Source organism: Tyto alba, unplaced genomic scaffold, assembly GCF_018691265.1.
Source record: "Tyto alba isolate M040663 unplaced genomic scaffold, T.alba_DEE_v4.0 Super-Scaffold_14, whole genome shotgun sequence".
NCBI lineage: Eukaryota > Metazoa > Chordata > Aves > Strigiformes > Tytonidae > Tyto > Tyto alba.
Window position 1 is genome coordinate 8,532,805 of NW_024881276.1, and position 16,716 is coordinate 8,549,520.

Below are 16,716 nucleotides of genomic sequence, written 5' to 3' on the forward strand. Positions count from 1 at the left end.
TCCTTTCCATATACTGCTAAAGGAGCACGTAGCTGAGTGGTTCAGGTGTGGCTGTCTACTGTGCAGACAGGTGAAGTTGGATGAGATGTACCGCACCCTTCGTGCTTGTACATAGGTGTGAGTGGGATATCGCTCCTGTCCTCTTTCTTTGTGTGTTTCTCCATCCATTCAACCTCCCTTTTTCCTATTTTGGCTCTTGTGAGGGCACAAAACAGAAAGTTTAAAGCCCTTTTGGGAAGATGATGCTTTTTTTTTTTTTTCCCCCATTTTCTTCCTTCCTGTTGTCTTGCCCTAGCTCTTTCTCTTACTTATGTCTTAAGACCACACGACTTCATGTCTCATGGAGAAGCTGTTCAGATTGCAGCAGAACTGTGAAATCTCACATTGTCAGGAGCTGTGTAAGAACAAACCACTCTGTTAATTAGTCTGTTTCTGGGTTCTCTAGCCACAGCTGTTTCAGTGTGGAAGTTCAGTGCTGTGTATTGAAATAAGACATTTCTGAGTGAAGTCTTAATTTGGAGAACTTGGATGTTTCTCAGAGGCAACTGTATTTTATAGAACTATTTTGAATTATTAAATAGTAAAGTAGTCTTTGAAGTTCTTGCTGTTGAGGCCAATAGAAATTAATGGTGCATCTTTCACTGAGTCACTACATTTTTTTCCTGTTTGTTAATACATTTTATTAGAGTAAACTGTAAGGAGCAGACTTATTCCACCTCTCTCAAGTATTCAGGAAAGTCTTTGTCTTTTCAGATAAAACAGACTTGAGACTTAAACACTGAAGCTGTTTTCCCAACCTGGTGAACCCAGTGAATTTTTAACTGTTTTTCTTTTCTCCTAAGCGGACATTGGTAGAGAAGCAGAAGCTGCTGACCCAGCAACATGAAGATGCAAAGGAACTGAAGGAAAACCTGGATCGTCGAGAGCGCATTGTCTTTGACATTTTGGCAAACTACTTGAGTGAGGAGAACTTAGCAGACTATGAGCACTTTGTGAAAATGAAGTCGGCCCTCATCATTGAGCAACGAGAGCTTGAGGACAAGATCAAGCTGGGGGAAGAGCAACTGAAGTGTCTGACTGATAGCCTCCAACCTGAACGGCTCAAATAAGAGGACTGAGTTTGACCAGGGATGTGAAAAATGGGCAGGAAGGAAGGGATGGGAGAGCTTCCAAGTACACAAATGAGCATCTTGGCTTGTCTGAGCGTCCAGTAGAGAAACAAGTGCACAAGAGAAAAATAGCTCTCACAACAGCAATAATGCTCTCTTTCATTTTTCTGAGATGATGTATTTAATTTTTAGAACACTTTTTTATTGCTGGACTCCACAGCTGTTTCTCGTTGCTTAACTTACAGAAAACTCCACTGAAAAGGTTAAACTCTTAACCTTTCTGCTCAGTAAGTTGAAAGTCTGTGGCAGTTGTGCATGCAAACAACGTTTTTTAGATTAGGTTGTATACTTTCTTTGTGTTCAGATGCTGTACAGACTGCTGGGAAACCCAACAGCAATTTATGAATGCACACAAATTTAGAAGCTCTAAATTTAGTGGGTTTTTATTTTTTTTAAAGACATGTTGAATAGGGGAAGCGTGCATCTTACAGCTAATATATTCAGATTGCTGAAATGTAGTGTCACTCTGATCCTGTGGCATCAGACACTTTTTTGTAATATTGTATATAGGATGGCACTTTCCCCTTGCAGAAAATAACTTTAAAATCAGTTTCAGTTAAACACTTCTTAAACCAGCTTGCAAATCACCTAATGGCTACCTTGCTGAAGATTTTTTTGAAAATTATTTTGCAAGACATATTTGTACACCCTCTTACTGCAATGCAAGTGATTTTCTTTACCAGGTTGTACTTGATTTAAGAAACAGGCTGGAAGTACTGTGCTGATTTTGTTCAAAACATTTCTCATCTAAATTATTTAGAAGGCTCTTTTGCTCTTTCTTGTGCTTTTTATGCATGTTTTTATTCTTCTTCCCCCAAACCCGCTACACTTTATGAAAATAAATGTAGTCGGAGGACACTGCTTCTATTTTCTTCTGATTGCTCAACATTTTGATGGATTTATATAGACAGTTAAGTTATACTGAAGTCAACCTACATAATGCTGTTTTTTCTGTTTTCTCAGACTACCAAATGCAATATAAACACTTCTGCCATGTAAATACCGTGCATTGCTCAGAGCAGCTCTGCTTTGTAACTGTGAACATAAGTGCATTTTATTTGTTTTTTCCATTGCACATTGATAAATGAGAGGATGCTAGTTCACAGATTCAGATTACTGGTTGTGTTCTCGTAATACCGCCATTGACTTGTATAACACCATTTCCAGTAGCTCTAAATAGAGGTGCTAACTCATGGTTTAGCACAGTAATAGGTTACACTGACTTGCTCAGATACCTACAGAGAAATCTGTAGTGTCTAAATATAAAGTTCTATGTTAAGATAAAGTTCTGCAGGCAAAGGAAAGTCTGGGATGATTTTGTGTATATGACATTTACACTGTAGTAAGGAAAACATGTCTCTCTAGACAAACCAGTTGCCCAGCAAGAATCCCTTTTCAAGGCTGATGTGAATGCCAGTCTGTAGCTAAGTAGGTTGAAAATACAAGTAGGTAGGCATTGAAAAGAGAGAGAAAATAATTCTTTCCACTATTCCTGCAGCAGCATTCGCAAAATGTTTTCTGTCCTCCTTACCTGAATCCTCTCTAAATGTGGGGAGAGAAGCGGAGAGGAGCTGATCAGCGAATTCCTTGAAAGTTGAGGAACTGGAGAGTGAAAATCTTCTGGAACTAGTTCCTTTACAGACACAGATGCAAACGTTAAAAGGACTGTTGCCCCCCCTTACAGTGCACTACTTTATATACCTGGACCAAATCACGTTGTTGTGTATCAGTTGAGGTCAAATGGAGCTACCATTTTACAAGACCTACAGCTGACCTTCCTTTCTTCTTCCTAGTTCAGAAATGTAGTCTTCTGGCATCTCACAGTTATATGCTGCTATGTTCCTAGGACAAGTGATCCCTTTGTCCTTAAACTTATCCCTTTACCATAACAAACCCAAAACTAAACAATTCCCAAGTAAATTATGCTTGTCTTTTAGCTTGGAGAAAAGTGTGCATTGTTTTATCTGTGGCATTTTAAAAATTTTACATATTGTGGTTACTCTGAAATGTGTATGTGAAATGTGAATAATAATATAATTACAATGTGTTTGTATACAGTACTTTGATTTAGATCTTTCTGATAAAAGGTAGCAATATTGTGAATGCTATATATATTATCCTTTTCACAGAACAGTTGCGTAGACACCATTCTCTCCTTTTTTAAAACTGTTGAAAACCTCTCACCCCAGGAATCTGAAGATGGTTGCCTCCCAATGTTATATGTAAATCTGTAAATAGCTATACTGTTGCTTTTTGAAGAAATCTGGTGCTAATGTTTTGCCTTTGGCATCCTGGGGATGGCCATTTCTTCACCCAATGTTGGTCTTGATTCTAGGTCTCTTTGTATAGTGAAAGATTTCCACTATGTTTCTCCAGCTGTTCGGATCCTGCAGCCCAGAGTGAAATGTACAGTTTTCCTGCCTGACACTTAACACTTACCTACTGACAAATGGTATTGCTTGACTTTGAGAAAATAAAATGTATATTTCAATGTAGACTTAGTTTTTGTGTGCAGTTTTAACTGTGAAAGCCTACTGTGTTGCTGTGCAGTGTTAGCCATCTCATGGTGCACATCAACAGTACGTATAGCTTTTAAAGGCCATGCCATTTATCTTGTGGTCTGAAGTAGCTTGCTGTCTTTTCACAGATTATTTAACTGATCATTCTCAAGTTCCTAGTATAAGTAAGTTCCACAAATGTATTCATATCTAAGCAGCATTTTAAGTATGTGAGTATGAGAGGACAGAAAGGAAGGTGCATTATGAGGTGCATAAAATAAATCAGTCTCTCACAACTTAACAGGGTGTATACCAGGGAAGGAGTTAAGATTTTCTGCTTGGGCAATTATACTGTTTTGGTTTCATCCCGTGATTAGAATGATATTTACTCTGAAAATACCTAAAGTCAGTGGTTCTCAATATTTTTTGCAATAACAGATCACTGTGAACTCTGTATCTAGCAGACTTCCACCGAAACTGTTTAATTTCAATTTAGTGGAGGTTCTCAGATTAACTGCAGGATCTTCTGCCTTATTGGGAAACACTATCAAGTGTGCACAAATTTGTAGTAGAGGTGACCAGAGAATGTTTTATAGCTTGATAAATCATCCTGGAAATTAATTGTATGGGAAGGTCTTTATCATAGGAACTATCTGGGAAAAGGAAGTTAGGGTAGGAAAAATACTTGGGTATTTGTAGGATTTTTCTAGACTTTTAACGATGCTTTTCACCCCTTTCTTCTCTCCCTCTGCATATACATGGATCCGTCTCTTTGTGCCTGGTTTCCTGGGCATTTGGTATAATCCAGGATGGGAGCTATAGGGGAATAATGGTCTAGTGTTTGTGTACTGTTTGAACTGGAAAAAAATGGGTTTTTTTTTATAAACTGAAATTAGGCTATTTTCTGTTTTGGGGTATTTGAGACCCTCAGATTTTAAAGGAGTCACCATTTCATGGTTTTCATTCCTAATCAAGCTCTACTGATTAATTTGGGTGTACTTAATTGTCTCAGTTTTTACAGCTGAAGTAATCTGTTGTCACTCCAGTATCTAGCAAGGCCTTATGGGTGCACAGTAGAATAGTAACTCTTATTTTAATGTTGTCCAGTCATTTATTGCAGAAGTTTATAGGTTGGTCTTAATTAAGGGCTTCTCAGTTGTGGGGGGTTTTTGGAGTATAAATTGTTTTTTCCACATACTTGGGTGGTACCTGTCCGCAGAGTGGATGTTACAAAAAATAGTAATTACACCTTTGAAGTACTGGACTATATATTGTCAGTTGTCAGCAGTGGTAAATTGGTCATCACGTTCGCTTACCGCAGTTCCAGTCTGTAACTTAATTATAATGATTCACAAACTGTAAGATGGGTTACCCATGTGGTTTAGCAGCTCACCTCTGAAATCCTGGGTTTCATTCTCCCTACCTACCGTTTTGATGATGTTTCTATAAATAAAGTTATTCCATTTGAAGTAGGTTAATTTAATACATCTCAGGAGAAAATCTGAATTGAAATAAATTCAGTGCGGGTCAAATAGCAGAAGGTAATTTCTCTCTCAGACTACATTAGCATACCTACAAGCAGAGCAAGTAACTTTGGAAAACAGGCTACATTTAGGACTTTTTTCTTGATTGTAAACACATGGGCAGATAGGCTGTTGTTTAACTTACACTGAGTTTTGTTTTAGTCAAAGCAGTTGATCCTTTCCTGAGAACAAGGCTAGTAAAATGCATATATGTTTTCTCCTATGTTAAAAATCCTCACAACAGTTTCATTTTTAGGTGCTTTGATATCTCTGTCTTGGAGGCAGTCTCCTAAATTTGGCAGGGGGAGACACCCTTGTGACGAGGCTGTCCCTTCCACTGCTGCCAAACACGTCAGTATTGGTAGAGGCTGTTGCTGTAAATCTGATTCTCACTTCCTCTCATTCTTCTGGATGCAACAAACTGCTAACTGGTAAGGTTAACAATAAACTTACCCACTAACTGTCCTTGATGCTGCTTGTGACACTCTTGCCTGGTGCTGGCTGCTGCTGTGGGCAGGATATCGAGAATATCTGGACCAGTAATGAGGTGGTGTCTGGCGCAGCTTCTGGGATGAAGCAGGGCGATGAGTTCTGTGTGTTTCCTGCTCACTAGGTTGAGTTGTTAACCCAAAATATAACAGTACCACTAGAGGACAACCAGATTCCCACCACACACCCACCTTTTTTGAAATATTTTTCTTTGCTATTTGTGGTTGCCTGTCTTAACACAGGAGAGATTTTGATTAAAGCAAATAGATTTGTGACAGTGGAGCTGAAGATGTTCAAGGTGTTGAAAGAAGAATAATCATACTTTCAGTGACATAAATCATCAGCAAAACAGTATCTAAATGAAGCCTGAGTGCTACAAGTCATGGGTGAGAATACTCAAGAATTCTAGATCTGTGTTTATAGATTTTAATGGAGTTAGTGAAAGAAAGGCTTTTCTTAAGCATGTAATAAGTTGCAACTGTGTTAACTAGACTTTATTCATCCCAAGCAACTTTCATAAGAGAAGCCAATACCAGCTCTGAAAAAGCTGTGCTCTGGTGTGCGTTACCAGGGGTTGTTAGTTTTCTGCTGTTCTTGTGATGGCATCATTTGCCTGCCTCCTGATGGAGAGCACGTTCTGTAAACAGGGTAATGAATGTATAGTTACAAGAGTTTTACCAAAACATTATTTTGGTAGAGCTGTAAAGTCCAAAACCCTGAGAGGAATTAACAGAATTCCCCTGAGGAAGATTGTTTCCAGCATTTAATTTCAATATCTCTTTCACTTCCCAGCTGCCTGCTCTTCATAAAGTGTTCCTGTTACATTAGGCTTGGGTCTTTTCTAGCAGCCACAGAGAAGTATAAATACAATGAGCAACTGCAGACTAAAAAGCAATGGAATATAAGATTATTTATCGCCGTATCTAAATATAAAAGCATGAGTCTTGGGAGCACAATTCATAGCCACTCCCAAGAGTTAACAGCTTCAGCAGCTTTCACACACAGGTACAGTTCCTCCAAAGATAAAAAGGGAAGTGAAGCTGTGATGATTGAGGTGGCCAACACTGACCTGAAAGGGGTGGAGCAGTCAAAGTCTTTCTGTTAGTAATTGAGTGATACAGATCTCAAGGAACTGAAAACCAGGAAAACCTGGAAGGATCTGTGCCCTGAAGGAAGAAAAACTAAACCAGCAGCAAAGTGCATCAGGGCTGTGAATTTCCTGCTTTTCTCTTTCTCCGTGATACAGCAAAACCATAATGTCTCCATATGCTAGAGCAGGCCTTTTTAATTACTGTAGTGTAAAAAAAAACTTAAAACATCTTTGAAATTTAAACTTAAGGGGAACAACTTGGAATTTCAGAATATTGGGTCTCACTGTGTGAGGAGACCATCATGCTGTTAAATGCATTCAGTATTGTCCCTTTCTTGCCTTGGGAGACACTGGCACAGCTCCCTGGAACTAACGAGCACTCAGCATTGAGGAAGAAGTATTCCTTTCTCTCTGGTCATCCTAAATTCTCTAAACAGCCCAGCTAGCTAAGCATGCTGAGAAGCTTAAGTCACCCGGGCTGGGAGATGAGGGAGGTTTCCATCTTCTACAGCACACCACACACATGCCAAGCGACTGACCTGGCTTGTTCTCTGGGGATTTGCTTCCATACTTGCCACCTCTTAAGAGCTTGGTTTAACACCAGGCTTTTGGTTGAGGGCAAAGCAACGTCCAATTCCTGCTTAAACTGGATCATCGTGTGCTGCCAGGAAAGCATGATTTGGAAAGCCAAAGGCAAAGCAGGCCTCTGGGTATCAGTCGGGAGTGGAGGATCTTGGGTTTCTGTTCCTAGGACTTCTTACATAGTTCGTGGTGGGCAATCAGTGAATTAGAAAACAGAAATAGTCCAGGGAGAAGTGTGACCAGAATCTGCTTCTGTGCCCAACCTACCCTCTAGATGTAGGATATAACATCAGGCTCTGAATCCAAGCTTGAAATGCTGTCTAATGGCAGCATAAGTGCCAAAAGCTGTTGAGGATACAGCTGCAGATGCACCCTTCTGTTTTTTTCTAGTCTGAGGTGCCTGGGTACAGATAGTGCTATTAAGTATTGAAGTCCAATTTTTTCTCTTAAGTGTGTATGGGGTGCTAGATCTGGATTACCATTTAGGTACATAGCTGGTGGCCTAAATTAGGAGCCTACTTGGCCTTGATTCCTTCTACAGGCAAGCTGAGATAAGGTTACTGAAAGAGCTCAGTTTAACCCAGATATCTCTCTCTTCCCCACCTCCTCCTCTTTCTCTAGGAAGACAAAGCTAATTTAGGCATTGAAATCAAAAGTGGGATTAACCCATGCCTTAGGTCCCTAACTCAGCATCAAATTCTAAAAGCCTGGGTGTTTTGGTGCACGGCGTTAATTGCAGGTCCGTTCGTGAAATTCCTGCACATACCGAATCCTTTTGATTTGAATACAGAAGATAATGTCTCTGGTGTTTGAGATGTAGGGATTATAAAACTCTGTTCATTATTCTCCAAATCCTCTGTGTGTCTGTATACGTATATAGTTTGAGAAGTAAACAAAATAGCTTTTACTCCTATTTTTACTGCAATGGGGAAAAAAAAAAAAAAGAACTAGGTGAGTAAACTCTCTTGTCATTGGTTTTGCAAAGGTGGATTTATTTAGACCAGCATTTTTATGCGATGGGCAGTTCTAGCACACAAGTAAGAGAGATGATTACAAAAGAGGCACAGTGGTAATGGTCACCACTTGGCATGTATATGGCAAACAGTGAGGAGGAAAGTTGTATAGAACAGGACTGGTAATCTGGGTGTGTTCAAACAAATTACCATTTCATACAGTGACATGCAAAGCAATTAATCAAGGAGCAAGTGATGGAGATCACGTGGACGGGGTGAAGGCATCTAGAACAGAAAACAATGACTCTCAAAAATGATGCGGGGCCATAGTGAATGGACAGCTCATATGAACTCTGTGCTCTAGGAAAAAGGCTGAAGCAGTGGCTTAGAAGAGAAAAGGAGGAACATGGGGAAAGTAGTATCTTGCTATGAAGTATTACTGAAAGCTTTATAAACTTTCTGAAGTATTATGTATAATTCTACTACCCGTATCCAATGCTGAGGTGTTGAAAAACTGGAAAACGTGAGAAAAGACTCATCTAAATTATCAGACAGTAGAGAGACTACTGAAACAGATTTAAAGATTGCTGTGTTTGCGCTACCCAGCATCACATACATAATGAGACTTATTTAGCGGAGAAAGTCCTATCAAGAACCACCAAGCACAAGGCAGACACGTGAAAATAAAGATTAGTTGCAAATGTTCAAGGGTGTCGGGAGTACAGTACTGTTGTCATGAACAGCGGTGGAAGTGCAGTTGTGAAGGTTGGGCGTTAAGTCTCTGGAAGTCAGGAAACTCGGAATGAAAATTTTATGGTCACCATAAATCCACTTTTCATGCTTGAATTTCTCACATTACATGATCACATATCAAGGTGTGACTACTTTGGTAAATATTTAGATTGCCAACAGTTTTATAACTGGGGTCTTAAAAGAGCAGAAATAATTATAAGATGTGGCTTTTGTAAACTGACAGGTCAGGAAAATCGGTCAGAGTTTGCAAGCCCTCAGCTTGCAAATAGGGCTTGAGCGCTCCATGAACTTTCTTCTTCCATTACAGACCCTCTCCACACATGCACCTACAAGAATTGCTACAAACTCTTCTCCTTATACTAGTTTGATTACTTACTAAGTTTGCTTTTATTTTTCCTCATGTTTTCTGGAATAACGTGTTGTATATGGGCGAGTCTCCTACTGCACTGAGTGCTGTACTGACCAATTTAGCTACATGTAAAAACATTTCCCTGGGCCAACATAAAGCTGATCTCTCTTCATCAGCTCCTTCCAGGTGCTTGCCCCCATTTCTTGAAACTGTCCCCCATGTGTGCTGGAGCACATGTCGTTGGAGGATCAGTGGTCTTTTATCTTGTTTGCCTTGTAATTTGTAAGCTGGCTTTGAGGGAAAATAGGGGCAGTCTCCCCCAGTGCCCAGGTAAATGACAGGCTAGCACAAGGATAAAAAGTAGAGCTGTCTTACCTTTGAGGCAGAGTTGCTGCAATAAAACACTTCTGAAAAGCAGCTGCCCTTCGCATATTTACGGAATTTGTCCTGTCTGGAGCTCTTTACAGAACTGCAACTTTCTGCTCCCCACTGGCACTGTGCAGGTGGTAAGAAGGCAATTCATAAGAAATCTACCTCATTTTCTGTAGAATCCTGTTTTATTTGTGTTCTATCTCGCCAGAACATTTGTATCTATTTCCTACTGCATCAATCTTAATAGGGTATTGGTCAGTTGTAAGATCACAGTCACTGTACAGCTGTGACGATAACCAGAAAGGGGGGTAAATGCACAGAGACCCTTTTAGGGTGTCAGTAAAGATCCCAAATATCTCATTGTAGCTGAGGTCATAACCATGATCAGCTAATGAGCAACCAGTGATTCACATGTTTTTCCAGAAGTAGTACTTTAATAGTGCTCTATGATTTGTGCAGGGAGTTGCTCTGTAAAACATTAAAACCTGCATGATACACTACCAGCTAAAGGTTTCTATTGATCTCTTCCATTCCCTTTAAGGAAAATTTATAGGAATTTGATTTTCTTGTGACTTCTAATGGCTGATAAGAACAGGCTGCTATGGCAGCTCTAATGAAGTGCAAAAAGCCTGGTGCTGTAACGCAGTGGGGCTCTCGGCGCTTTCTCAGTGCAGAAATGCTGCCAAAGCAGAGCGAAACCTGAGTGTGACATGTTGATAACATCCTCCCATCAGGTGGTCTTTCCCACTAGCTCTAAAATGTCAACAAGTCTGAGGGAAATGTCTTTGTTAAGCTTTGAGTGACCTACTTTTGGGTATCTGGGAATAACCAGAAGCCTACCCAAACCACAAGAGTGCATCTAATTTTAGCAGCCCTTCATTTTGTGCATGTGAGCTTTTGTGTTCTGCATCTCCAGGAAAAAAAACATCGACTTCTTGATGAGCCAAAGGCAAATTTTGTTAGTTTTAAATCAGCTCCTTGTTGAGTCATTATCACATTTAAATCATCTCTCTTGAAATTATTGAGCCCCTGTAAATGTCATCTCAATTTTGCTTCAAAAACTAATACTGAGCCCATTACAAAGGGAACTACAGTTGCCAGTCTCTGAAGAAAACATCTAAACAACATATGCTGCAGATAATCTAGGAAGCTGTGGTTTGTGTGTTTCCATTTCCTCCTTGTTTTTAATTGACTGATAGTAAAAGGGTCAACTTCTTCATAGGAAGTTTCTGTGAGTTTTCTAGCTCAGTTATATGGGAAATCCAGGAAAAGTTAAGGGCAAAAAAAGAGTTGTTAGTTTGTGAGCAGGGAGTCTGAGGACACTACTGGTGGCATTGATGGTGGACAAAAGATCTTTGACATAGTTTGGACAGAAGAACTGAACAAGTATTTCACTATTGATAGGGATATTAGCGCTGTGCAAGATTGTTTGGAAGGAGGCAAGTCCAGACCATGGTGAAGTACTGGCTCCCCAGCTTTCAACACCTAAATTGAACGTTGAACACCATCTCTCTTGCTAGGAGGGACAACATATAATGTCGCTCATATAATGTCAGAGTCCACTGTAGTGTTAGACTACAACATATGTTTAAATCTCACCAACACTGGACAGAAAAAATATAAATAGAATTAACACAGAGGATGGTAGGGACTGAGCATTTTGGACATTCATTTTGGACTTCACAAAATAGAAGAGAAATCAAAACCCGCAAAACGCAATGACATAATGGCAGTAGTACAAAAAAAATATTACCGAGTTCTCTGGAGCCAGAGAACCTCCCAGCTGATGGCATCAACCATAAAAGCAAGCAGCACCTGATGGCAGCTATGAACGGGGTGAACATAGTTTGGGATTGAACTGAGTATCTGATAGTGTGTAGTGTTTCCCCGTGGAGTCCGCTGAGCTCGGCAGCGGGTGCCTCTCTCTTGAGGCAAGCCTTGGGCAGCCCAACAGCCGCACGCTCCCAGCCTCAGCCAGGCTTGTCAGGACAAAGAGAGTGATACCTGCTCTGAAAGCAAAAGTCAAGCTGTTTAACAACCAAGCCCTTTGCCACGCTATAGCAAGAGCCCTCCTGCCCCAGGGTTGTCTTCAGGAACCCGGGGAAGGATCCTGCTGTGGCTTGTCCCTCCCACCACTGCTGGCCACCTCCATCTGCAGAGCAACACTCAGCCTACCCACTTGGAGGGCACCCAACCCCCTCACCTGGAAGCCTTCTTCCCCCTTCCTAAGGCATGCCCAGTGAAGTGCAAGGCGTTTTAACCCTTTCAAAAGCCCATCTTGCTTTTGGGTGTTTATTACTGCAACATCTGTAGAGTTTATCTATGCAGGTGCCCAGTGGGCTGCTTATGGGAATAGCCTCAACAGTGAGGCAGCAATTGCAATGAGGTTATTGTGCACTCTCTGAAAACACATCCTCATCTTTTAAGCACCCCAATTTTTCAATGTCATTTAACGCACTGTTGACAATGTATTTGTGATCCATATTTGAAGAGGAACAGACAAAACGGGCAGAGAGCCTACTGCCACTGAGCTATGAAGAACTTTGTCATGTGAGTTGTGTCATTTGTTAGAGCTGTTTGTCTTATCTCTAAATTTCCCAGGTTACAAATGACAACTTAGGCCATAAAGCTATACAGTTAGGAAAGGTATTTATGTAAATATTTTTCTCAGACTCAAGATGTGATTTTAGAGGCCCACGCTTAGGTTCAGCCTTGGATTTGGAGAAGTGCTGGTCTGATAATGGGCTGAGCATGAGCTGTGGCAGAGTGAGGATGCAACAACTCTAATCCCCAGTTCACCGATCAGAGACTGGCGAGCTGCCTGCAGCAAGGCTGCCATGCTTCCTGGGAGAAGTAACCTTTGTCTCAAAACAAAAAGGGAGACAGTACTTGTACCTGAGTCCCCAAGCTGTTTACAGGGCTGTCTGCTGCCGATTTGGTACCACTCATTGGACAACGTATTGCACAGCATCTTGATTTCAGGCTGGTTTATTCAACGTGGCAAATGAAAGGAAAAATAACTTGAAACAAATATTTCCTGTTCTGTGGTATTTAACAATGAAATTGTAAACCACAGAAGGGACCGAGCTTGATCTAAAGGTCTTTGAAGTCAGCAGAACTATTCCCACTGATTTCAATGCGCTTTGGGTCAAGGCCACAGGAGGAAGAAAGCAAATGTTTTCTGCCTGAAAAAGTATTAACCATTTGCATACAAAGAACAATGAAGTCTGATGTATAAAATGTGTTCCTTTAAATAAGGCAGTCAGAAACTTATTTAATTTCCATCTGCTTCCTAATAATTTGTCACTAATGCCTTAAAAAGGAACACATTTATAGAAGTCATAAACATATACTGAGCAGAAAAAAACTTAATACTATCATTTGCTTCCTATCTTGCTTCCATTCCATTTTGTGTGTATTTTATTTCTCACTAATGTAGTGGTGCTCATGCTGCTGGTTATGTTATCACAGATGAAGCACTGTAGCTTTCCAGTTGAATTAAACTTCACTGTACCGATGGCGGTTGGCAAATATATCACAATTATTATTTTTGTTAGTATTTAAAACATCAAAATATTTTTTTGTGAGTAAGAAGAAGTAGGTCAGAGATACAGAATTTGGGGGGCAAAGAAGTGTTGTTCCAGGAGTAGTGTAGGGAGTGCCACTCCTGTCGCGTGGTTAGTCAAATAGGCTGCGAGCAGCAGCTTCATAGGTAAAATCAGCAATGGGTTTGCCTGCAAGTTTTGTCTCACACAGTGATTAAATCCAAGAAAAGGAACCTATCTGCCCACTGCCTAATGCCAAGGGTGCTGTCCTTCTGAACCAGCAGACCCATCACCATGTCAAAAGGCCCCACTCCAGTCTAGCACATGACACCGAGCCCATCAGGGTCAATGTGTCAGCGCCTTTCGGCACCCGACAGCAAAGCCTGAGTAGCCGAGTTTGCCGGTGCAACAAACTGATACCATCTAGCTGTGACCAGGCAGAGAGGAGATCCCAGCCTGGTGAGCTGCAGAAGACAGGACTGAGTTGCCATAGCCAGGCTGGGTTACTTGCGCATGAAGCCAGTGAATCCGCATCAGCTGGAAGATACAGTCAGAGAGGAGGGGAGCTGGATTAAAGGTGACACAGAAAACTGTGGATTTGGATATGGATTACTGCCATTCCGCAGCCTTCTTTAAGTGGTGACCAGTCACGGTGCATGTTACGGGTGAGAATAATTTTTCAATGGGGGCTTCCCATTTCAGGTTACTTTAGTGAAATAATCTTCCTCATCTTTAAACATCAGCCCCGGAAATGTCTTCCCACTGTAGGAGCCAGTGCATCATTTGGAGCTTAGTGCAGTTTATTCTAGGTTTCAAAGAGAAGAAACCAGAAGGGAGTTAAGAGCTCTCTTACCATTTGTAAGAACCATTGTTTATATTCACGGGAAAACTACAAAGCAAGGCAAACATAACAGAAGTTGGTTTGTTTTTGTTTTTTTTTTTTTTTTTTTATTTAAAAAAAAAAAACATCTGAGATAGCAAGCATGGTACTATTTGTGCTAAAGTATGGGTACTGCCAACCACAGTCCAAAAAGAGACCGGTTCAGCTTGAGTTTACTCCTTGGAAAACCTCCACTTTCTCCCCTATATTTCTTCCCACAGCAGAGCTGAGCTAATTTGGGATGGATAAATACAGGAGGAAAACTCTAACAGAGAAGAAAGGGTTATGAAATCACTTCATTCCCTTTCAGATGAGAATTCTGTGTCCTTCAGGCTGTCAGACTGGGACATTGTGGTGGTCTCAGGCTGGAAAGTCATGTAATCACAAAGGCAGATTTTCTGAAAGGGTGTCTTACAGAAAAGTGAATTTTCCATGTAAGTTATCTATATGCTTCAGTACGTGTTTTAGAGCAATTAGAAAAAAAGGCGTATGGTAAAGCTTTCATATTTTTATAATATGTTAATGATTAACTTACTTCCTATATCTTTGTTGACTTAGTGGGAGAGTGACAAGGAACTGCGAGGTACCTATTTGGTAGCGTAACAAGTTGGACAATTTGCACGGGCATTTTTTTCCACCTCCCTTCTGGAACTTGCTTCATCCAGCTGACACTGCTTCAAAGCCTTAGGCAACTCTCAGACTCACAGAAGTAAGTCTCCTTTTTTTTTAATATGACTTATTTTATGAAGTGCTGATAGAGAACAGATGGAGAAAGATTTAAATATTTATTTGTTTCCTATAAAGAATGTTTTCCCAACTGGGAATTGAAGAATTAGGTTTTCAAGTATTAAATCACAGGGATATTGCTAAGAAGAGACCTTCTTAATTACTATGCTGCTGGGTTTTTTAAACTCCATTTCTGCTGCAAGACTTAGATTGAACAAAGGATTTGGTTAGTAAACCATGTCCAGTATAGACCAACAAAGCTGCATCTAGGCTATAAAACTTTACAAAAGCAGGATTTGAATGTTAATTTCAAAATGCATCTGGTGTCCGCCAACATCTAAAGCAAAAATATTTGCTTAAAATATGAAATAAACGGAAATAAATGAATTCCTGCTTACACAGGCTGGGAAAAATAACTTTGTGTGTATTTTATGTAGGAAGAGTTTATCACGAACTTTACCTTCAAGGTGGTTACAAGTTGCAGTAGAATTCCTAAAGCAAAACCGTCTTTCAACAGGCAGAGGGGGTGCAGACAGGGAGACTCATGCTCGCCCCTCCTGACCGGGCGCCCGCGCAGCACGGCCGGGCTGATGCTCTGGGTGCTCCAGGTGTTCTTCATTCCTCCCGCAGGCACCAGGCAGCATTGGCTCCTGGTTTTTTGGCCGGAAGGTGACTCCTCCTGGGTGACATCTTCCCATGCCCCAAGTCTGTATTCAGTGCCCTCATCTCCCCAGTCGTGTGGGAGCTCTCTGGGACTGGGGTGTAGTTGCCTTAGTCTGACTTCTGACCCCTGAGTGCTCTTTTCTCTGTCCCAGGCACCCAGAGTAGGCAAGATTTTGGTTTTTCAGGGGCTGTCATTTCTGGCATGTCCCTAACCTGTTCTATTTAGGCTCTAAATGGAGATCCCTTCAAGGCAGAGGCAAAGCAATCTGCAGAAACAATAACAATATGGGATCATCGGGTTTCTGGGTCAAGTCTACTGCCATCTCTCTGCCTATAAGCCTGTAACATTTTCTTATCTTACAAGAACTTAAGGTGGGTTCAAGCACAGAAGAGTAAATTAGAGCCTGAAAAAACAGTGGGGAATATATAGAAATTATCAGTTTCTCTTCATCCTACTATCAAAGCAAATCAAACAAAATCTTTTCCTGAAATAGACAAAGAACATTTGCACAGCTAAATTTCGATGTATTCGTACTCAGTGGAACAAAAGTGAAGATTGCTTTGGTTTACTTGTTTTGAAATACAATGAGAAAGTGGAAGCAGCAGATATTGACATTTGTGAGGAAGGGGGTACATAAGGTGTATTTAAATCTCGAGATAGTCTATAATGACTTTTAAGACTCTATGCCCTACGAGTTTGTCTTTTCTAACTGAAAATGAGTATGTCAGTGACAGTTGAAACCTAAATATGAGACATCAGGGTTCAAGACTTCATGAATGTCAGGGAGACTATATTCAAGGAAGGCATCATAAATACAGCTAACTGTATCTAGGAAAATAGGAGCAAAATAATTGCCACACTCAGTGTTTGTTTAAATATCTTTTGAAGAAGCTAGGAAGACTGATTTAGCAGCCACTGCTGGCAGCTCTTGTGCCATGGACCCCAGCAAGAAGATAACCTTAGAGATAAAGCCACACTTCAATCAGAGCTGTGCTGAAACAGTGATTACAGAAGGATAAAAAACATTTCTGAAGTTCTCTTCTAGACACATCCGAAATCAAGGGTCTAGAGCATTAGTACAGTCTGTGACGCTCATGTCACGGATCATGCAATTTGTGTAAGA

The 16,716-nt window shown here is 40.7% G+C and overlaps 1 protein-coding gene across 8 annotated transcripts in view; it reads left to right on the forward strand.

Annotated features, from left to right (window-relative positions):
- Positions 1-3,664, forward strand: part of SHROOM2 (shroom family member 2) — a 130,244-nt gene extending 126,580 nt beyond the window's left edge. For all 8 annotated transcript variants that reach the window (XM_042788624.1, XM_042788626.1, XM_042788625.1 and 5 more), the window contains one exon: positions 843-3,664. In XM_042788624.1, coding sequence (XP_042644558.1) covers positions 843-1,109 — 267 coding nt within the window. In that variant the 3' untranslated portion in view covers positions 1,110-3,664. The remainder of the gene's footprint in view (positions 1-842) is intronic.
- The last annotated feature ends 13,052 nt before the right edge of the window (positions 3,665-16,716 follow it).